Here is a 24,065-nt window from a genome sequence, read left to right on the forward strand (position 1 = left end):
TTATTTATTTTCACTTTTATTTCAAACATGTATATAAAGAAAAAAACTAACCAATTATAAAAGTACATGTGTAAAGACAAAAAATAAAAAACATATCAAACAAAACAACAAACGCAACTTTCAAGCAACGAAAGCAACATAAGAAAATGTGACCGTGTTTCACCCAATCGTGAGCTACACATTTACATATACATGTTCGAAAAGGAGTAGGAAGAAGCATAAACTTATCATGTCCTACCCCTTTTAACATTTATTTATAACCGTTGAACTCTTAAAACGTCTTACGGTTTGAGATCAGATATTCCACCCTTACAATGACACTAGCAGCAAAATTATGTTTGTTTTTGTATTGGGACTGGAGTATAGGGTACCAAACCTCCTGATATGGTCTATCCGGTCCCTGTGCAACTGATGTCAGAGTTTGGTCCGCATTGCCAGCAGAAAGTCGGATTCATTTCCAGTTACGGTTGGACTCCACCAAGGATGCCCTTTGTGTCCAATTCTGGACAGAATTTTTAGATGCAGCAGAGGTATTGAGATATTTGGTGGCCTAAGTTTTGCATCATATATTTGCAAAGGATGTGGTTCTATTGGCTTCATGAGCTCCTCTCACTTGAGCTGCTTACAGCCGAGTGTGAAGCGGTTGGGATAAAAATCAGCACCTCCAAATCTAAGACCATGGTCCTCAGTCGTAAACGGGAGGAGTGCACTCCAGATCGGGGAATGATATCCTGCCGACATGTGGAGGGGTATTTTGGTTTCTTGTTCATGAATATGGACAAGATAGAAGGTAGATCAACAAGCAGATTGGTGCAGCGTTTCCAGTGATGCAGACTCTGTATCGGTCTGTCGTTGTGAAGGGGTTGAAGAAGGGGAAGCTCTCAGTCAATCTAGGTTCCCATTGTCATCTATGGTCACAAGTGGCCTTTAAAGGAAAGATTAGACACATATCACATAGTAGCTGTTTTAAATAAAAACTGAAAACGCTTATTGATGTGTTATGCTAATATTATATCATTATTTTCCCAGCTTGCTCAGGATGAAGGAAGTCCGGTGCGTGGCTTCGGTGTGGTGGAGTATGAGTGTGCGGAGCAAGCAGAGTCTGTGCTGATTGAGATGGACAGGAAACTGGTGGGAACACAGGAGGTCCGTCTGTCACTCTGTACCCCCGGCACCTCAGGGAGAAGCACTCTGGCTGCACTTATCGCTGCCCAGGGTATGGTGAGTAAGAAGTGCACTCGAAAAAGTTGCGGAAGTTCTTCATTTTACAAGTTGAAGCCCTTAAATGGCAAATGTACTAACAAATCATAATGACTATAGAAGAAATGTCATAACGCGTCACCATGAATCTGCAGGAGTGAGGGTGTGATTTAATACGACGGTGGATTAGGGCCATGTATAAATATATATATATATATATTTTTTTTTTTGAGAGTGGGGCAATATTCCGAGCAAAAAACTCGTGAATTTGCGACTTTATAAAGTGGCAGATTTGAGTGTTGGTCAGCAGATAGGGAATCAGGAAATGTTGTTGCTCTAGCTGCCGTGTATATGACGAGTGAAGTTTAAATTAAGAACGAATCCGTCTCCATCCTGCCTTTCCATTTTATAAACGGTGTCCCATTAACCACCAACGAATCCTCACATTAGACTATAGCTATGCTACGTGTCTTTGTTGTAACTTTTTAACTGGCAAATTTACGAGCTTTTTCTTGGAATATTACCCCGCCCCTCTATACTGTATGTGTGTATATATATATGTATGTGTGTATATATATATATATATATGTGTGTGCGTGTGCGTGTGGCACTAATACGCCGTTGTAGATTTAGTGACAGTGAGTGAGTGACCTCATTTTATTTTGTTACCCACCCAATTATTCTTTTTTTTTTTTCAAAATATATGTGTGTTACAGGCCTGAATGGCTTCCTAGCGGGTTGAAGATTTATTTGCATCATAATAGTTGTTTTGTTTTGTGTTTTTTACTGTCAAAATATAAACTCACTATCGTGGTAGAAAAACGTACAGGAACAGAAAACTACCCCTTATGATAACAAGCAAAAATACAACAAATTCAGAACTTCTTAGATGAGCAATAAAAGCAACAGCAAACATGAAATTCAAATATTACTGTGGGCTCAGCAGGTGCTGACATTCTCGCAGCTACTTGTACTTGTGTCTCCATCGCTGTTTGGTTAGCACTCAGTCAGCGTTCAGATGCACTTGCAAGAAACCCCTTTGGCTGCAGAAGTCCGAAGTCCTTGTAGCTGTGGTATCCCGTCCAACACAGCAATGTGACAGTGAAGCACTGACATGATAATTACAGTACTGAAGGCTGATTAGTCTCCTCAATTGTCTCCCACTGTCTGAAATAAACCCCCAGTCGCAGTCTGTGCCAGTATGAGCAAAGCTTAGCAAAAGTAAAACAAATTGTCAACTTAGCCGGTAGATGAATACAGAGGTTAAATCAGTGGGGGGAGGCATCAGCACTAGGCCAGCTAAACAGGATGTAACATTATTTTCTCTACTGTGATTTGGACCCAACTGATTAACCAATTAGATGAGCTGATATTAGGCCTTTTCAAAATAATAATAACAATAAGAAGATGAAACAGTAAATACTGTTCAGTAGCTATGGGCAGGAAGAAAAGGACATACATGGTTAACAGAATATTTTTCCGTGTGAATTATATCCTGCTCCATCCTTTCATATGTCCATTCGGACACAATGTCTGTTGGTATATATGTGTTGATAAGATTTATTTTCATGCTTAGACTGCATTATTAAGGTGTTGTAGTAGTGGAACAGTTCACAAAATCCATGGTTCGGTTCGTATCTCGGTTTTTAGTTCACAGTTTTTGGTTTGGTGTTTTTTTGTTGTTCCTTGTTTGAATGATTAGCAAACAATTACAACAATATTTCAATGTTTACAAATAATTTACAGCTTGTGCGTCTGCCTATCAGAATAATATTAACGTGATGTATGTAAGGAAATGTACAGTATGCTGATAGGGTTTATATTGAGCTTGAGTGTCCATAATTAGTGTTTTGATTGGCTTGAATTGAACTTTTATTTTGTACATCGTATATTTCAAATGCAACTCAAACTGTGAGAAAAGTTTTTTACTGTTTTATTTTCAAGTCAACAAAGAAAAAGATGGAGTATATAAATGTGATTTAACGTTAATCGGCATCATGCATAAATTATTTTTGGTCACTAACTTCACTCATGATCTTGCTTATGTAATACATACATTTATGCCCTAAATCTAAAAGCAAATTCATCAGTTCATGTTTTTGTGTGTGCATGTTTTCCTCTCTGTTGTATAATAAAACAAATACTAAAGGACAAAGTATTGTAAAAGAATCTGATGCTCTAGCTATTTCATATCTCTTTTGATATGTGTTTAGGGACCAAAATAAAAATTCAATCATTCATTTTTAAAATGCTTAACCGATGAATCCGTTATTGGAATTTTTTTCTGCCAAATATCTTAATTGCCATTTGCCTCCAAAAATACATATCAGTCCAGCCCTAATTGTGATGTAATAATAATCCCTCTTCAAGTCTTTACTGCACCTCATGTAATGTCACAAACATGAGGACGCTGAATTCGTCGTCGCTTCCACAAACACCCGTGCTCACCCCACATAATGATACCCTCACTACCAAGGTTCTGCCCACCAAAACAACAAAGGTACATGCACATTGAACATATTCGTCAATTAAATAAATGCTTTCCAGCTGAATGGAATGCACAATATAACTTTGTTTCATTTGAACCTTAATACCAACCTCTCATGGCCACGTCCACGTGAATGTGAGAGAGGAAATATTTGACTCTAGCAAGATGGCCAAACATGCAATATATATCACTCCCAGTATTCTGAGATGTCAAAGTAAATGTAATGACTATGGGGAGAATGGATAACAGACTGAGCGGTTACTCAAATACCCCAAGGCCACTTCAGATTTATTTTAATGAATGTGTACAAAGGCAAAACAAACATCTGAGATTCAGAACGAGATCAACATCCAGCCCTTGCTTGAGCTCTTCTCTCAGGCGATTCTCTGATTTCTCCCCTTGGTCACTGCCATTGTGAATGCCAGGCACCAGATGGCTGCCTCCGCCTCCTTACGCGGTGCTTCTCGCTTTCCATTCTTCACAGCTTTCTTACCTCTCTGGCACTTGAAAGTGTGTGTGTGTGTGTGTGTGTGTGTGTGTGTGTGTGTGTGTGTGTGTGTGTGTGTGTGTGTGTGTGTGTGTGTGTGTGTGTGTGTGTGTGTGTGTGTGTTCATGTTCGTGTGTGTGTGACTTGAGTTTGTGCCAGTAGCTAAACAGATTGATGCATGCCGACATTTTTTTTCTTCAAATGAAGGAATAGAATTGAGAGAACGTTTTCTTCCTTCTCTCTTTCCTTGAAGGATGCTTTCTCATTCACACACGCACACACACACACATGCTGTTAAACACATGCAAATGTACATCCCATGTGTGAACCCATGTGTGTTCTAGACTGTATTCCTCTCGCCCTCACAGGCTGGAGTTATACCCACTCCATCACTGTCAGTGATGCTGTCTCTTGCTGTTGTGACAGGGTGGGAAACGCGGTTGACTTGGGCGGAAGTCGTGCCTTTGCCCCAAGGCAGACAAGAAAGAAATATAACCCTGCGGCTAATGTTTGTTTTAAATAGCAGTCGGAACATCCAGCTTTGACATTGGGTTCTCCGTGCAGACCGACGTCTGCAAAGGATTCAATTCTACAAAGTCGTAATTCAATTGGATTTCATAACAGTCTGATGAATTACATTTCTACAAGCGAACGAGGCATATTTTCACTTTTCAATCAGTGGCTTCTGCTTTGTTCCTAAATGTCCAGCGGTCCTACTTGCCATTGTCCATGTCAGTTTCAAACTGTTCTCTGTATATTCCTGTAATTGGGACTTGTGACACGTGATTCAATCTGAGTTTCATTGTAAAACAATATCATCCCAAATAACTAAGTACAAACACCAATTTCATTGAAGTTGGGACCTCGTATAACATATTAAAAAAAAACAGAAAACAATGATTTGCAAATCCTTTTTTAACCTAAGGTCAATCTACGACGGCGTATTAGGGCCATGTATAAATATATTTTTTTCCAGAGGCGTAGTAATATTCAGAGAGAAAAAACTGGCAAATATGCGGGGAAAAAATTCAGAAACTTATCATAACTATAGTCTAACGTGAGGATTCGTAGGTGGTTAATGGGACTCTGTTTATAAAATGAATTTAATTTAAACTTTACTCCTCACGGCAGATCGTGCGACAACACTTCCTGTTCCCCTTTCAGCTGACTAACACTAACCAATCAGAAGCAAGTGTAAATGCAAGTGTATGACTGAGAGCAGCAGATTCGACACATCAATTTAGCTATTTGTACAAAAAAATAACAAAATGTATGAATGTGTAAATAATAATTCTGGAAACATAAACGTACAAGTAAATATACATTTGATCAAATTATTGTAACTTCAATGCTTGATCTTCAGGGTGTGGACTTTCAAGCGAGGCGTCTTCGTTGCTGGCAGTGTCCAACGCTTCAAAGTGCGAATGCTTAACATGAGAGAAATTACTATCTCCTTATTTATTTTCTCGCAAATCTGCCACTTTGCCAGTTTTTTTCTTGTAAATTTGCCACTTTAGAAACTTACAAATTTACAAGTTTTTCCTCGCAAATTTGCCACTTCACACACACACACCCTCTAAAAATGTAATTATTATTATTTTTTATACATGGCCCTAATACGCCGTCGTATCAATCTAATACTCTTCAAAGACTGAATTTAAATTTCTAACTATTAAATGTTAACTATATTAACTATTAAATGTTCAAAGTGATGAACTTTTTTTTTTTCAATTATTGTCTTATTTTGAATTTGATGCCTGCTGCATGTTCCAAGTTGGCACAGTGTCAACAAAAGACTGGTACGATTGAGGAATGCTCAAAAAACAAACAAAATCACCTATTGGAACGTTCCACAAGTGAGTTTAACAGTTAACAGTTAATGTTTCTCAATGTAAAACTGCAAGGAATTAAGGGATCTCATTTCTAGCCCTTAATATCATCCAAGGATTAGGAGAATCTCTGCACGAATGGCACGGCTGAAAACCAACATTAAATGCCAGTAACCTTCGTTCCCTCAGGCGGCACTGTAATATAAACGGGCATCATATTAGGACCTTAGGACCACATCAGAAAACCATTGTCAGTTAACACGGGTCGTTGCTGCTTCTAGAAATGCAAGTTAAAACTCTAACATGAAAAGCAAAACCATATTTGAACTACACCCAGAAATGCCACCGGCTTCTATGGATCCGAGCTCATCTGAGATGGACTGATGCAAATTGGAAAAGTGTGCTGTGGTCTGATGAGTCCACATTTCAAATTATTTGTGGAAATCATGGACGTCGCGTCATCTGGGCCAAAGGCCAAAAGCAACATCCTGATTGTAATAAGCACTAAGTTGTTGTTTGTTTTTAAACTGCTTTTATGATGTTATCTGTGTGTGTTAGTACCCATAGCATGGGTAACTTGCACATCTGTGAAGGCACCAGTAGTGCTGAAACGTACATACAAGCTTTAGAGTAACATACACTGTACTGCCGTCTTTTTCAGGGACTTCCCTGCTTATTTCAGTTATACAATGCCACGACACATTCTGCACATCTTATAACAGTGTGGCTAGTAAAGGAGTGCAAGTGCTAGACTGGCCTGTCAACAGTCAGTTTAGTGTATAATCTTGTATTTGTTGCACTTTAGTTTTCATACCTGGTGGCTATTGAGGTTGCCATGGAACCCAGCCATAAAAAAATAATTAAACAATATGGAACTTCATGGTGCAACCACCACTGGTTTGTCATGCAAAATTATGAAGTGATAACAACAGTGATTTTAGAACAGTGATCACTTTATAGATTCACACCCAGATGTCACCATTTTTCTTGCTGTGTCCTTTTCTCCCTTGTTTTTTTAACTTCCTTTTTCTCGGCTCTGTGCCTCGAGCTCTGTTTTTTTTTCATCTAGTCTGTCCTTTTCTTTCTGTGTGTGCCCAAAATTAACTCTGCTGACATGGCAGATGCATCCTGATGATGTAAATGAGAGCAATCGTGACAACAGCGCCCACAGGGCACTAATGATGAGATCAAACCAACAGTAGATTTTGATTCTTCATCTTGCGCCGCTTTGTATGTATACTTTGTGTTAACATTTATTATCTACCTGCAGGTTCTAAGTAACAGGAAAGGGCTGCTGCCAGAACCCAACCTAGCTCAGCTGTTGACCAGTATGACAAATCCTGCGGCCTTACAGATCCTCATGAGACCTTATCACACTGGGAAACGGGGAGGTGAGATGGCAGACTTCCACTTCCAAGTTATTCTAATTTAAACTCCTTTTTTAACTGGTAATTCTCTAATAATTTCAAATAGGAACTATTACCCCAACCATATCTCAACAGTCTAATCAGTCACTAGTCTTAAATTAGGCTTACAGTAGGGGTGGGCAATAAATCAAATTAATTCGATACATATTATTCTAAAATTCGAATCGTTGAAAATTTGCGAAATCGTGAAATCTAATTTTGTCTTCTGAATTATTAAAAGCTGTTGTTCTTATGTTGTGTTACTTTCAAATGTGTTTGTGAGTTGTAATTTTGCCCAATACTGGATGGGTGGTTTACAAGATATGGTTAGCTACCAACTACTTAATTGTGGCATTTAAGAACAAACTATGAATGTTAAGTTTATGTTAAAACTAATTTAGAATTAGTATACATTATTGTTGTCTGAACATTTTTGCACAGAAATTATTTTTGAATAAAAGAAACCTTTAAATAAATGTTTGTTGGGTTTATTAAATTAAAATTGATTAAAATGGTAATCGTCCTGAATGAGTGCAAAAATATTTTTTTTATTTTTTGGCCATATCGCCCAGCCCTAGCTTACAGTTATGCAAGACACACAGCAATCGATCTATGATCGTATAAATTTCTATCAGGGAAATTTATGTTTATACAGATGAACTGAAAGATCTCTCCTTGGTGGATAATGTAGTTGGCTAAGCATGTGACGTAGGCAATTAGAGACCACCTTGCACCTGTGATTTTGTGCCCATGTGTGAGTCTCAACGAATCAAATCCACCAAAATTGCATTACACCAACTGCGCCACAAGTTAGACCTGGTTTTACCGAGTCTAAAATCTAGTCCACTTTTTGTCACCAAATCGCCGGGAGCACAGCAGCTCCATCAGCCATAACGCCCAGGGAGGCGTAGCACGTCTACTAAATTCACAAACATGCCAAACTAGACTTGCCCCAGCACAAAAAATGGAGATTTGAGAATGAAATACGTCTTTATCTGCCTTCTTTTGAAAATGCCAAAGAACACTGAGGCAGAACAATATTCAGTGACAAAAATGAAGCCATCTTCCTCTCAGTGATGTTTTCTTCCAAACGCCAGTCTGGTCAAACTCACAAAATTGAATTAAAAGTAGTCAAACTAATGATATTGTTGCTGGTATCTATGCTCTATTGCAACTGCGCAATATTTACATTTAAAGTGGTAAACATTTTAAACCCTGCTGAGAATTACATTTGTGGAACTTCATGAGTTTCTTTGTCAAACAATTACTTTAAAGCACTAATTAGAATTTGGACGTCTCATAAGGATTCATTTGTGTTGTGCATCACAGCACTGCCGAAATGAATTCCCTCGTCAATGTGGAAACGACAACTGTGCGCTCACGACATGAATAATCTTGCAAATTTGATGGTTGAGGTCTTTCCCAAACTCGTTCGTTGAGCAGTACTTTTGCTTCAAGCAGCTTGGAAGATAATCAAAGACTCCCTGAAGAGTCTGCTCGCCTTGTAGCGGGCTTCGTTATTTGATTAATAGTTAATCAGGTATTAACATGAAATCGTGTGACATTAGCGGGACAAATGAGAGCCGGAAGAAGAGATGACGAGAGGTGGGGGAGTTCTCTTTGAAGAAGAGCACAGACAAAATCTCAAATTAGGGCCTTGATTAAATGTTCAACTTTCTCTACCTATTCTGGAGGAAGCTACAATGAGCTTTGAAGCTGAGCTGGCGTGTGGTTCACATATGTAAGTTCACATTTGACTGTAAACATGTTTTGCTTTTGTCTCTTACCTAGAAACAATTGACATTCAGGCAATCACCAAGTAGAGAAATTGTGTTCAAATCATAGGATTACTTCACTTTTCATTAAAGCAATCAACAGTTGCACTTGTACAATCTAATGAGATCAACATACAACATACTAACGCTCATTTCTGATTGATAGTGTCATTTTTCTATTTTTCAGGGAAATATGGCCGTCACACGAACCTGCCATTCCTCAGGCCGCCTCTCACTGCAGCTCTTCTAACACTTGGAAAAGCTCATCAGGTTACAACCGCATCGACCTGTGTGTGCGTGTGTGTGAGTGTGTGATGATAATATGAAAGTACGAGGTCTTATTTTGCCTTCGCAGAGTGCAATGTTTGGTAATGGACTCGTTCTTCAGAACTTCCTGCACATGCAGCTTGCTCAGCGGCAGCTTTTACACATCAAAGACAAGTGCATCGGCAGCGTAAGATACCTGTGTGTGTGTGGGGGGGGGGGGGGGGGTTGGGATGAAGTTTGTGATGGTGGGTAAACACAGGTAACATGTTTTTTTTTAGCACAGAAAGTGATTACCAAAATAATCAATAGAATGATCGTTAGTGATAGCCACTCTACGAGGCATGTTATAACTAACCTGCCTCCAGAGCCCAGACTTTTAAATGAAGCACACTTTTTTGGGGGGGGGGGGGGGGGTCAACAGCATAATTGGCAGCTGGATATATGTTGTTGCTTGTTTCTCAAGTTGTACATGCACCCTGTCAGATCTTTTTTTATTTTTTTTATTTAATCTAATAACCTTTTCCTTCCACCTCCTTAGGCCTCCAGCCTGCTGGGAAATCCATCCAGGTTGCTGATGCAGAAAACTTTACAGCTGCAGACTCCAGGACTCATAGCAGTTGGTAAAGGCCTCCTGGGAGACTCCCCCTCAGGTCAGTAGACTGCCTGTTATGTAAAGCTGACATGTAATTACTACAAACAAATGAAAACATGTTGACACTCAAAATAAATCGTTCTTTGTGTTGTTGTTTAAACTGCTTTTATTGATTTGATTTTTTTCTGGATTTCATGTCTCTGTTGACTGACCAATGTGTAGCTATTCTCTGTGGGGCAGTCTCTGTGTTCGGCTGTTCGATCTCTGCTCTCCCCAAGTCATGTGTCATGTGCCATTGGGCAAGACACTTCACACACATTGCCTCCAGTGCTACTCACACTGATGTATGGAAGGTGCGAACATTTGGTGGTGGTCGGAGGCGCCGTAGGCGCACACTGGCAGCCAGGCTTCCGTCAGCCTGCCAAAGGACAGTTGTGGCTACATAAGTAGCTTACCGCCACCGCAGTGTGAATGTGTGAGCGCATGAATAATGTATCCATTCCATTGTAAAGCGTCTTTGAGTGTCTAGAAAAGCGCTATATAAATCTGATGCATTATTATTATTATTATTATTATTATTATTATTATTATTATTATTATTATTACTACAGTAAAGTTAGTCTGAGGTGGCAACCACTTGGCCCATCTCTTATGGAGGACCAAAACTGCCCAAATGAAAAATAAATAAATGACTAAATAAATTAATAAAAGTGAAAATAAAAACGGATATAAAAAATATGATTCAAAAATTTAATACTAAATATAAATGGAAATAACAACAGCAACAACAAAAATACAAAAATAAATACAGTACATAAATGGAATTAAATATCAATCAATAAATAAAAACACTCTGCTCTCACATTTATTTATTTCATACTACAGACGCTCTGTTAGGTCGAAATGTTATTCAAATGAGGGGGCGGTCCTAAGCATGTCTTGGGTTGGGCACGCACTCCAGCACCCCCGCGATCCTTGTGAGGATTAAGCAGTTAGAAAATGGATGGATGGATAAGCAGCCTGGAAAATGGATGGATTGAGAAATGTTCTGGACAAAAACGTAAAGTTTGCTGTTTTACACAATGTGTAACAAAAACTCTTGATTAAAAAAATTGTTCATTCTTTAGTATTGTTTAATAATGCCCCAGTATCGTGGCATTAAACTGCAAAAAAAAAAAGCTCCACAAAGTTAGAAATGTGCTCCTCAAATAAAGTCTTTCATATGCAAAAATGCTCTGCAAAGGAGAAAAAAATATGATGGATGGTTTTTTTTTTATGATACTAAAAATCCAATTGGAGTGATCTAGTAGAAAGAGTTAAATTGTCAAAAGCAAAAAAGCAAAAACAAGAAAAAAAAGTGTTCCTACTATAAGCACACTGTGGTCGATTAACCTAAAATAGCCCTTCTCAAATGTTTTTTTTGGTTTGTTTTTTGTGGTCATGCTGAAATAAAAGTGTAATTGCTGGCAGGTGGCAGTTGGGCTCTCATTATGAGAGTGTGTACAGTGAGTATAAAGAATGCTAATAAAGTTATTCAGCATGTTTTTGTTTAATGTTAATAAGGATACAAAGTTTTGCATCGGTGTCCTTATAACAATTTTATAGTCAAATGATGCTATCTATAGTTGTAGCAGAGAGTTTTAACGTTGTTGTTAAGTGTGAGTATTGGGAGTGAGCACACTGCTACTCCTACCAACAAATTGGTTAGTGATGATGTTTGTGGCGAAAAACTCCTTTAATCATGATCGGCTGTGTCGAGACAGCTGAGCTACAGGGGACGGGTGCACTGATGGACCACTAATAAGAGTTTACATTCCATCACTTTTTCTTTCTCTATTATTTCCCTGACAGAATTTTGCCACGAGCCTGTGCCAGCGTCAACCCACAATGCCACAGTAGTGGTGTCAGCAGCAGGTGTGATGCCCTACATCCAACCCCGACCTGGCGGTAGAGAACCAAACAGCATCCAGTCCATCCGCGCCGCCTCCTCCGTCCCGTCTTCTTCCTCCTCCAGCTGCGCTGATCGGCAGGCTGTCCCTCCAAGGAGTGTGATGCACAGAAAGAACTACTCTCTGCCTAAAGCCCCAGGAGGAGTTTATACATCCGCAGGACATCACAACGGTTCCGATGGCCCACTGAACAACATGGTGAGCACAACCAAATGCACTCATTGTACGAGTACTGTGATCCTGGCCGTATAACAATGATCTCAGTCGTATTTCTGTCAATCAAACCCATGGTCAAACAGCTGCTTAAAGCGTTTAATCAGCCTGGTTTGATCAAATGGAGACATTCAAGTGTTTTCATATTCCCTAATAAGAGTTGTATCCCATTTGTCTGTTGGCCCATATAGCAGCACCGACACTCGAACCTTTCCATTCCCCCTCAGGCCACTTTGTCTGCCACCTCTGCTCGCCTGCATCTTTAAATGAAACTCTGCTAATGTCCTCTTTCATTGTGATTCATTGAGATAATCATAGTGCTCACGTTCTTAGGGGAAGCAAATCCCTGGGCTGTCTCCTCCAAAGTATTTTTTTTAATGACGGGAAAATGTAATTAAGAGAGAGCACAATCCTCTCAGATTCACAAGCCTCCTAACTCAACCAAGTGGTTGTGACAGAGTTAACGTCATTGCTAGGGCTGGGTTGAAAAATGAATTATCAATATCGAATCGATTCTCCTTTTCATGCCCGATATCATTCATAAAACCATAAATTGATTATTTTATATATCTTTTTCCCCATAAATTCTTAAGAAAATTGAATTCTAAAGGCCAATATTTTTTGGGGATCTGACTGTTTTCTTGAAATTTTCTGTTCACATTAATTTAAAAGTATTTTATTACATTTATGATTATTAAAGACCTGACTTATTGAAATTTAAGACAATTCAGAATCTTTTCAATTTATATTTACAATCATAGAATTAGATTATGAAAATATTTTCATCTCATCCTTGCTGATGTCAATGTTTGTGTCACACTTAAGTGATTATAACACATTACTTTCATTCATAAACTAAATCATTTGACCAATTACTGCCTTCGCAAAATTGACTTTGGAATTTTATATTTGTGGAGTTTTTATCATCTCCTTGACATTTAAGAAGAATTGATGTGCCACAATTAATCGATATTGGATTGAAGTGAATCGAATCTGGAAAATTCAAAATCGAATCAAACTCTTGTGAATCGACATCGAATCGATTGAGGAAATTAGAATCCTTACCCACCTCTAGTATTGTATTTTATTGCTATAAAAACATGGAACCCACCAAAAGAAAGATGAGAGTCTCTTCTTTCATCAGGAAAAAAGTATATTTGTATCTGTATCTGTTTTGAAGCAATTAGCAGTAGAATGTAGCTAAGTTTAATCATTATTCACAAATCTGTTTAATACTTTGGGGAAAACAGCTTGTTGCAACATGGCCCTGGTTGATCTCTTATACTCTGCTGCCACCTGCTTGCCGTTTTTGTAATATCTATCATTGCTTTAAGAGACCTCTTCACATATCAGAAGCTGTATCAAAGCCTTCTGTATCCTCTAGCAGTAAAACAAATAATAATAATAATCACATAAAACGTATAAATACGTTTTTGGGAGCATGATAATATTTAAAACTGAACATATTTATACGTTTTTGGGAGCAAATTAGTTAAATGTCAAATGTCTTCTCTTTAGGTAAACAACGGTCAGAATTCTCTCCTGGGAGAGCCCCCCAAAGATGTCCGACTGCCCTCCAATCCGTACCTGAATCTAGCCAGTGTAATGCCGGGAGTTGTTCTGCAAGGTACTCACATCACACACAAATTCATTTGCACTAAGACCTGAAGCAGTTGCTGGTCTTTCTTAGTCTCATTGTGTCTCCTCCACGGTGCCTTGACGTCTCCGCAGGGTCACTGGGCAGTAAAGCCCCGGCAGGGCAGCCTGCCTCGGGCGTGTACGGCAGCTCAGCGCCCCCCGTTGCCTCACAGGCTGGCAGCTCCTTCTCCCATAATGCAGCTGCTCCCGCCACCTCCTCATACAATACGGACACTTCCTCTGACTACAGCCACTACAACCAGGTCTACACGCAGGTGCTCCAGCATGAACACAATACGGAAAGATCCTGGATGGAATCACATGAAAAAGAGCATCAAGTGCATTGCAGCGAATCAACTTGTAGTTAATTGCATGTGTGTGTCTTCTGTAGGAGGCCATGCAACAGTGGTACCAGCATTACCAAACAGCACAAGGCTACAACTCTGCCACGCCACAGGACAGCACAGCCACCGATTACGCTAAGGACCACACACAGGCAACACACACACTTATGCACAAACAACACACACACTTATGCACAAACATACTGTGTTATTAGTGTAAGATTATTCCTGTGGTTTACAGTAGGTAAAGATCAGACCACATTTTATGACCACTTTATGAAGAAATTTAAGACATTTGAAAAGGTTATTGTACTTATACACAGTAAATTTTACTCTGTTTAGACTAACATTTACACTTGGAGGAGAGTAAAAGATTCGGAGTAAATGTTAAGTATTTTTAGTGTGTACGAGAGAATTTGCCTATCCCATGAAAAACCTATTAAAGATTTTTTTGTCAGAAATTCTAAATACATTTAGCAAGTAGAGATTTTGACTAAAATTTACTAGTTCATAAAAAAGAAAAAAAGAAAGTTACACAAAGTTTGAGGAACAAACTCATGACCTCAGCTTGGGAGACACACCTGAGCTATGCCACTCCTACAGTCTGCTTATATCCAAAAGGAGACCAACAACTCTTGGAGTTCGAAGATTCCAGCTGACGAGCGATATACTAATACACAGTAGGAGCGGCATGGCTCAGGGAGTAGATTGACTGTCTCCCAAACTGAAGTTGTGGGTTTGTTCCTCAACCCTTGAGTGCCTTTTTTTAAATTTCTTATTTTACTCTCTTCTACAGAATTTACTGGGTACCACTGTATTTAAAAAGTAATCAAATTAACTCACAATCAGGTCACATGATCTTTGGTACAAAACAGAAAATAAAGAAGGCCTTCTTGTGTTCTAGGTTCCACCGGTTTCCTCGTATAGTGATTACAATTCCTACTTGCAGACAGTTACTCAGTATTACTCCCAGCCTACAGCTGCACAGGCCTATGCCAGCAAGGTACACACACACACACACACACACACACACACACACACACACACACACACACACACACACACACACACACACACACATTACATTCTATGTAATGTTATGTGCACAACATATTTTCTGCATATTTTCACAACATATGTGCACATGCAGGTACAATTGGGCTTAACAGGGGTAATTGTTGTCGAGTGGAAAGTAGTAGTTTCCTGGCCAATTGTAGCGGCATCCCTCATTTGCATTAATAATCATCATAATTTGTTCAATTAATTGATTTCTCCAATGATTCACAAGGATTGTCCCATGCTGTTGCCATATTTATAATGACGTTCACTGTACACGTCAGCGGCGTGCCGATCTGTCTGCCTGCGCCTCCATCAAATCCACCAACTACGCTACCATTTAGACCTGCTTTTACCAAGTCTAACTTTCTGTTACTAAATTGTCACATGTGCTGGGGGCGAGGCATCAGGTCATCCAAAGAAGCTAAATTAGACTTGATCTGGCACGCTTTTATAGGGCCAGTATAGAGGCCCAAAACTGCCAAAATTATAAAATCAAATAAATAAATAAAAACAAATATAAAAATATCATTCAAAAATTAAACAAACAAAAATGTGTTTAATTTTTTAATTATATTTTTCGTATGCATTTTTATTTATTTATTCATTCATTTATTTTAAATTTTAGCAGTTAAGGACCAAAATTGCCAAAAATAAATGAAGGTATAAATAAATAAATACGAATATAAAAATATAATTAAAAAATTTAACACAAAAATAAATGTGTTTAATTTTGTATTTATATTTTTCATATGCATTTTTATTTTCACTTATATTTATTTATTTGTTTGTTTATTTATTTATTCATTTATTTTTGGCAGTTTTGGTCCTAAATTGCCAAATTTAAGAATAAATAAATAAAAATGAATATAAAAATATAATTCAAAAATTAAATGCAAAAAAGTGTTTAAAATTTTAATTATATTTTTTTATATCCATTTTTATTTATTTATTTGTTTATAATTTTGTCAATTTCGGTCCTCCATAGGCCAGCACACATGCACCTGTCGACGTAAATAGAGCCCATAGTAGTGATTCATGATGGTGCTCTCTAATGTCAGTTGATGTTACTAATGCATTGTTCAAGTTCTCACTTGAGCTATGGTGTGATACGGCTGAGTGTTTCTTAAACAGGACGTGGATGTGTGTAAGCCTCTAGGCGTGGCTCTTCATGCCGTCAACAACAGTGTGGCCCCTCCCCCCGCCGTCCTACCAACTGCGACCATGCTGCCAGCCTACAGCACCCTGCCTCTGATGCCAGGTTTCCTTGGGCCGCCGCACCCCATCCCGGCTGCACCAAATGCCGTCACACATGCGCAAGCTGCCGCCACAGACTGGAACGCTTACTATTATGTGAGTAGCAAAGTCAAAGGACAGTTTCTTTGACTCAACTTTAACAACCTGCAACTTCACTTATATTAGTCATGTTGACCTTTGTGATCTTGGAGTAGATGACGAGTACGGTCTTTTATTTCAGGCACGCTGTACTGTCATGGCTCTTTGCTTTCAAAGAAAGATACTCGGATTCTAATGGAGTGAATGTGGCAACTTAATAATGTGTAAAATGTCTTCATATTCATAAAAATCCTTCATTTAATGACAACGATATTTGACAAATCATTTTGTCCAACCATAACCACATGAGTTAACTTTAGCAAGGAAGCAGCAAATATCTTGATGTTATGAGTCCATTAGCTGACCCGATGACGATGCTCCTCGTCACTAATCACATCAGTGTTTAATGTTGAAAGTACAAACAGCTGACAAGAGGAAAGAGTGGCGGCCGACGGTATCAAGAGACAGGAAGTGGAAGGCGGAGCTTGCCAGCTCTGTCTCTGGAGAGATTTCCATTTATTTGGACAGTCTGCCTTTTGTGGCCTCGTCTCTGTCATGCAAGCTAAACCCTTTTCGCCTGCGCTTATCCTAAAACACACACAGCATGTTTGCATTGCTGTCTAGTTCATTTTCACTCAACTGTGCCAAGTTATTTTTGCCGTGCGATTTTGTGCAACTGTTCAGAATCCAACTAGCATCCTTTATGCGCCTTTAACAGACAAACAATGCCAGTAAAGTATAAACCACATTATTTTATTTTATTTATTTATTCATTGATTGATTGATGGGAGATTAAAATTATTGGTCAGGGTCAAGGTTTATTTATATGGCACATTTAAAGGGGAAACCAAAATAAATAAAATATTGACTAGTCTAAATAGGGTATTCTGGTTATTAATATTGCGTTAGTGGAATATGAGTTATGAGTTAAACAGCAAAATCCAGCTGTTTTCATCAATATCTGAAGGCGGCCATTTTGATATTTACTGTCGAGTGAAAATGACATCACAGTTGCTAAGGTCTCAGGTAACAATCAATCACATCTCAGCTTCAGAAAACAGGTGAGCTGTGATTGGTCGTTGCCTGAGCCCTGAGCAACTGTCATGTCATCATCAGTTGACAGCAAGTGGCAAAATGGCCGCTCCCTGAGATGGGTAAAAACGTCTGGATTGTGCTTCACAACTCATATTCCACAAATGTAATATTAATCAGAATGTCATGTTTAGACTCGTGAGGTCACATATAACATATTATCAAGAAATATAATAAGTTGACTTTCTCAAAGTGCTGCACATACACTGTGATAAAAAAAAGACAATAGGGAAGAAAGAATACAAATACGTTTAAAACAATAAAAATGGAGGTCAGCTAGCATGTATATAAAAATTGCCATCCATTCGTCCATTTTGCATCTGCTGCCTGTGGATGAGAGACATGGTCCATTTTGATTTGTCCCCCTCTATTTTCTTTTCTTTTTTTAGAACCAGACGCGGGGCCACAAGAGGGAGTACCCCCAGTTAGCGGTGCAGGAAGTGACATCATCAGACGGCGGCTACATCGGGCAGCACTCCCAAGGCCTTGGAGGGCAGTACGCTGACTATTTCAAGAGGAAGAGGCTCTAGAGGGATACGCTGACCTTTCAAGATGGATACAATTGAACGGTTGCAGTAAACGGGGTTCTCGGTTTACGAACGGTCTGAATGCACCGTTGTCTCGTATGTAAATATTTGTATAGGAAACACTCACTTAATGTAAAACAATCAAAAACGGTCAATTGGGTAACTAAGCGTGCCTTTTTGTGTTGCGTGACGTTTTCTTACGTCGCCACGCAAACGAGTTTATTAAGCGATATTGGTAACCTGGAAATATGGTGTGTCGGGACCGTTGTAATCTGAGAACCCCTGGACAGGTGACAACTAGTGATGGACAAATGAAGCTTCATGAAGCACTTGTGATTTTTTTTGCTCCTCTAGATGGTGCTCTTGATTTAAAGATGCAGTGGAAATTTTATCAATTTCCATTGCACTAGCCTTTATATTTAAACCAAGAGCACCATTAGTGGAGTAAAAATATATATATATCGCAAGTGCTTCACGAAGCTTCGTTTGGACTACGCTCTCTTCTCACTAAAACCAACATTTCCCCCACCCACAAGGTTTTTAATTTACGTCATAATGAAAACCCTTAAATCACTTCATCATGGTTCATTGGCACCAAGATGGCGCCAAAGTAATACTTTTACCACTTAGCAAAATATTTACAAATGTGGAAACGCAAATTTGCGGGGGCTCACTCCTAAATTAGTCGCTCCCCATCCCCAATGTGTCAACTATACTAATATTACCTTGTACTATGTGTGTGTGCGTCTGCTCAATAATCTAAACCACAACTTTAAACTACGAGAGTTCAAGCCTGTTAGCGCTTGAACGTTTCTTCTTTTCCTTCTTACTGCCGTGTTGCTCTTTTATACATGGACAGCCGTTTGGTGTGGATTCAATTCATGAGTGTGCCTAAGCTTTATCTGTAGGAAGTGTCAGCCATTTTGGAATCCCAAAACTGGGAGAGCATCAGGAAACAGGGCGAGCCCCGTTGCCACACAAGAGCTCATCAATCAAAGACAGACTGAAGTGAGTGTGCTTGTATATTTTAGAGCAAGCCATGTGTGACACACAAAAGCTCCGTTTGTCAGCTCTGCTGTGAGCATCATTTATCACGAATGAAAACGTATAAATATCTTGATTTCAGGTGCACTTTGCTGTAAATTTGTAACGTTTTTGTAGTCCCTGCAAACAAACAAAAAAATGCTTGACCCCTATTTTTTAATGGAATTGTGTAAGTTCACATTCTTTCAATGATTTCCAGCCCATACGGTTCTTGGTTTATTTATTTATTTGTAAATCAAGTATTTCTTGCAGGGGCTACACGGCTATTTGTGTCACTTGAGGAACCTGCTACGGAGATATAGTTCGATGTGTGTAACAGTTAATCAAACACAGCACGTTTTCTTGAAAACAGTTGGATTTGAAAGTCACGTTCTCATGACAAAACGCAGTGTGCGCGCTTGTGTGTAACAAACTCTCACAATGCTGTTTGAATGTTGCTGCAATAAGAGATGGTTGTTTTGTTGTGTTGGAATCACCACTCACCTTCCAATGACCTTTTACAAAAGCAAATAAGAGTATGAATCTATCTTCTTTCATAAAAAAAAAATGTTTTTCTCACTCTTTGTCAAAATCAGTTTTCTGTAACAAAATATTTAGTTTCCAAATCTTGTTGATTATCAATGAGGGCTTGCTACTTTAGTATTACTGCTTGCTATGGCAATAACTAAGGCTCCTTACTGCTGTAAAATGTTGAATGTACTATAATATTTATTCTTTTAGTCAATGTTATCATAATCTTACCAAGGGCTATTTGGGCCACACTGAAAAGACAAAAAAAAAGAAAGAAAGAATGCTGAAAAACACAAGTGTAAGGTCATATTAACAAAAATAGTCAATTTTTAAAAATGACTCCAAAAAGATTATCATCTACATCAGGGGTGTCCAAACTTTTTTGTTTCAGGGCCACATGCAGAAAATCAGAAAGACGCCACATAATGTGATGAAGATAATTGTGTTTCGTCCTAAAAAAAAAAAAGTTTTGTAAAATGCGGCACTGACAAACCCCACCCTCCAACCCTCCCACCCACCCCCGTGTCCCCGATAGCCTCCCTTTTTACTTTGAACATCGAAAAAAACTGTAAACTGTGTCAAATGCCATTTTCAGTATATGTCGCAGGCCGCTGAAAAATGGATGGCGGGCTGCAAATGGTTTGGACACCCATGATCAACATAATTTGAATGATTTAAAAATTCCCACCCAATTTAAACGCAACATTCCTTGTGTTCACGGTTATGTGTTTATAGTCTACTAGCAATATGACTTATTTCTTTGAAATTGTTGTTACAAACGTATATCTGCAATTGTGACTATATTTGCTAAACTGAATGCGTAAAAATATAAACAAAATGTACGGTAATTTTTGTCATCTTGTGTAATTTTGTTTCATAATTCACATCTCATCATTCTTGTGGAGGTTTTTTTTCAGTGTTACCATAATACTCCTTAATATAATCTTGCAAATATTTATTTGACTGTGCATATAATTATTCTACCGCCGCGTAGGAATGTAGTGCCGTACTTGCGTCGCCTTGGCAACACTGAAAAGCAATAGCAGACGAGATTGTTAACATTTTTAGAGGGTCACTGGGCTAAATGATGTGTTCTTCCATTACACTATTCTCTTATTCTATACTGACCATGGATATTTGTTTTTTAACGTGACGTCCTTCACTTCCCTGTACGTCTCCCTATAGTTAGTACAATAAGCAAAGTGCGCATTACGTTTGCGCTGCGTAACTTTACACCTTAAAGCTTGCAAGTCAACCCCCGAAGTCAGTAAACCACATGCTATGCATGTTTAAAATACATTAAATAAAAAACAGCAACTTTCCAGCGGTTGAAATGTTAGAAATCAGAGCTCATTCCATTGGATCCAATTCATTTTCAATGACTGTATGGTAGTTTAGCCTAACCACAATGCACCACGCCGCTACCCATAATGCACCGTGCAGTAGAGATGCGCACTTCGCGTATATTGTCCATTTCTCCCTTTCGTCACCTTCCACTTGATTTAAGTATGATGTAACGTCATAGAAGTGGTGTTTCGAATTGTTTGACCGCCCAGCGCGCACTAAAAGCCCCCCCCACAAGACACGTACGTGGGTGGGTTCTACTACTGACCGTGAGCGGGTGAACTGCTGAGTCAGCAGACTGGAATGTGCTGTCTCTACGCTGCTCTCGCGAGTCATCTGCGAGTTATTGCAGCGTGCTCAGCAATGTTTTGACCGTGCAGTCGTTTTTAGATTGTTTATTGGGGAACAGACAGCGACGGCCGCCATCTCGCACGACCCGTTCCCATGTTAATCCCTCGGGACAATCGTCAATTTCTTTGTTGTTGACCCAAATGATTTCCCATTATTACCAGTACCTGAAATAAAATAAATGATTATATTCATTTAAAAAGTGAAACAATAAAAGTTTGATTCTTGAGTCTAATGTCGTCATACCTTTTAGCGTGCCCCTAACATGAGTGTAATCTCTGCTGTGTAGCACCCTCTAACGTAATATTTTCTTGAAAGTCTAACAAAATTTGCACTTGATAAAAATGTAATCAATGTAATGTAACCCAATAATGTAATAAAAAAAAATCCTGACTGATATTATAAAAAATTTTTTACCAATAATGTACCTTATATTATTGGGATTTACATTTTCTGGTGGGTCCTGTGTTCGCCCTCAAAACTCATGTAAAACTTGACATGTATTATTACATGTTTTCAGTTTCAGCCCAAAGTTCTACATTTTGTGTTTTGCAAATATATACACAGAAAAAAAATGGAATGTTGTTAAATATTTCAGAGTTGATTTCAACTCTCTAATTTTATTTTTAATATTGTCTGGCTAAAATGGAGGTCAAGTGCTGAAGTTATTTGACAGCGTTGATTTATTTAGTGTTAAAGCAACTCTGCAAAGTTAATTAAAGCAAGCTCCACCCACTTGATTAGAACTATCATGTAATATATAATCATATGTTATGTAATAAAATAATTATATTATCGGTAAAAATATTACAATATCAGTCAGGATTTTTAAAATTACATTATTGGGTTTTTATTACATTTCTGATGACATTATCTGATCATTTGTTACACCCTAAAAAGAGAATTGTTGAACCAACTTAGTTGAATTGCTTCTAGTGGTAACACACGATTGAATTAAGTAAATTCAAAATTAATATTAAGTTTAATTAACTCAATTAAACATAATGACCTCATAATTAAACAATATATTAACGTGTGTTACCACCAAGCAATTCAACTAAGTTGGTCAACAATTTTCTTTTTAGAGCGTAAGTGCTAATTTGATCAAATTTTCAGGAAATGATTAGATTATAAGTGCTGTATTGAACAGTAATCGGGCCTTTGATTTCATTGTAGATGAGCCTGTGCCCAATGAATGTACAACACATTTTTTAATTTTTTTAAATGTTCTTTTTATGTGTGGTTGTACTGTTTTCGTTGCGTAGACAGTATTAAGTTACATGGGACTGGGCAGGTGTGATACTTACAATCTCGTAGTGAATCTTACTTTAGATCAGGAATATAACGTCTGTGATTCATGCTTTGTAAACATAAGGCTTTTATTTATTTGGGATCTGATATATAGATTGTTACATTTGATATCACTTTGTGAATGCAGTATTTCCAGGGAAATTTGCAACCTTTACATAGAGTATATATATTATACATACACACACAGTGTATATCTTCAAAAGTTGGTTAATAACATTGCATTTGGAAAGACAAAGACAGTGATTGTATTCATTTTTCAACTGTATAACTATGGACATTTTACCTTCCATGAGTCAAACTATTGTCTTTTTTTTTTTTTTTTCAAAGGGGAATTGTCTTTTACATTCCTGATTAAAATGTGGATTCACGTGTGCCCTTTTTTGTCTGTCACATTGCTACGATAAAAGCCTCTCATTTACAGAGTGAAATGGTACGGTTAAATGAAAATACAATGACAGATATAAACGTAAAATACATTTCAACTGAGAATGCCACGGAAAATAAGTCAAAAGTAAAAGTCAAAAGTAAGGTGCGACCGACACAATTTTTTGGTTTTGTTTTTCTGAAAAAATAACTTTGTCAAATGTCACGCTAGCAATAGGACAATGTACAGAAGTGCGGCTGATGTTTCTGCAACTCATTAGCAAACAGGATCAACTTTTGAAGATTACATCTTCAGCTCAGCTGCATATAAAGAACAAATCAGTGGTGATTTTTTCTTTTCTTTTTTGTCATACGCAAAAAAGGGCCGGTCCAAACGTGATAAAATTGCTTCACCCCGTCTTAGCAGGCTCCCTCTAAAAAAAAAAATGGCACTCGAAATTCAACTCAAATAAAAAGATATCCCACCACGCAAGATGGCTGACATCAGGCGCTTGGATCCATCCTTTGAGTCACATGATGAGCTGGGATGGTTTAGATGCCGTCAATTATCACATAACAATTGTAACAAGTGCGATCAAATGGATTAGTAGCGAGTGTTGCGTACGCGAGTACGAGCAAGGCGCCTGACGTTTCATTCGGGAGAGTCGAGCTGCTGCCGCATGTTGCTCAGCTCGTCGATGAGTTGCTTGAAGGTGATCCGCTTCTCGGGGGCGTGCTCCCAGCACTTGCGCATCACCTCGTACACCTGCCAACACAAGCGCACAACGCTGCTCAGGCCTCATGTCAGATGGAACACGTTTGGAACATTTAGTCCAGAACGGCATGAAGTCTACTAATGCAGTCGACTGTGTGTTACATAGGATATCAAATAAATGCTCAATGAGACATTTGAGTTTTTAAGTCTATGGAGTCGTAGTAACCTTTGT

At 38.5% G+C, this 24,065-nt stretch overlaps 2 protein-coding genes across 6 annotated transcripts in view; one reads left to right on the top strand and one right to left on the bottom strand.

Moving 5' to 3' along the window:
- raver2 (ribonucleoprotein, PTB-binding 2) overlaps positions 1-23,128 on the top strand; it is a 63,500-nt gene extending 40,372 nt beyond the window's left edge. Inside the window, exons 5-16 of one of the 2 annotated variants that reach the window (XM_086089648.1) lie at positions 1,030-1,221; positions 7,275-7,395; positions 9,373-9,455; positions 9,541-9,639; positions 9,991-10,102; positions 11,896-12,191; positions 13,725-13,833; positions 13,938-14,119; positions 14,236-14,340; positions 15,093-15,191; positions 16,397-16,597; positions 18,061-23,128. In XM_086089648.1, the coding sequence (XP_085945774.1) occupies positions 1,030-1,221; positions 7,275-7,395; positions 9,373-9,455; positions 9,541-9,639; positions 9,991-10,102; positions 11,896-12,191; positions 13,725-13,833; positions 13,938-14,119; positions 14,236-14,340; positions 15,093-15,191; positions 16,397-16,597; positions 18,061-18,201 (1,740 nt within the window). In that variant the 3' untranslated portion in view covers positions 18,202-23,128. Of the gene's footprint in view, positions 1-1,029; positions 1,222-7,274; positions 7,396-9,372; positions 9,456-9,540; positions 9,640-9,990; positions 10,103-11,895; positions 12,192-13,724; positions 13,834-13,937; positions 14,120-14,235; positions 14,341-15,092; positions 15,192-16,378; positions 16,598-18,060 lie in introns of both variants that reach the window. The other variant, XM_086089647.1, reaches the window with a different exon arrangement.
- Positions 22,799-24,065, bottom strand: part of jak1 (Janus kinase 1) — a 35,259-nt gene continuing 33,992 nt past the window's right edge. For all 4 annotated transcript variants that reach the window (XM_086089643.1, XM_086089645.1, XM_086089644.1 and 1 more), the window contains one exon: positions 22,799-23,884. In XM_086089643.1, coding sequence (XP_085945769.1) covers positions 23,771-23,884 — 114 coding nt within the window. In that variant the 3' untranslated portion in view covers positions 22,799-23,770. The remainder of the gene's footprint in view (positions 23,885-24,065) is intronic.

Source organism: Leptonotus elevatus, chromosome 11 (assembly GCF_054856555.1).
Source record: "Leptonotus elevatus isolate MCC_2025b chromosome 11, RoL_Lele_1.0, whole genome shotgun sequence".
Classification (NCBI taxonomy): Eukaryota; Metazoa; Chordata; class Actinopteri; order Syngnathiformes; family Syngnathidae; genus Leptonotus; species Leptonotus elevatus.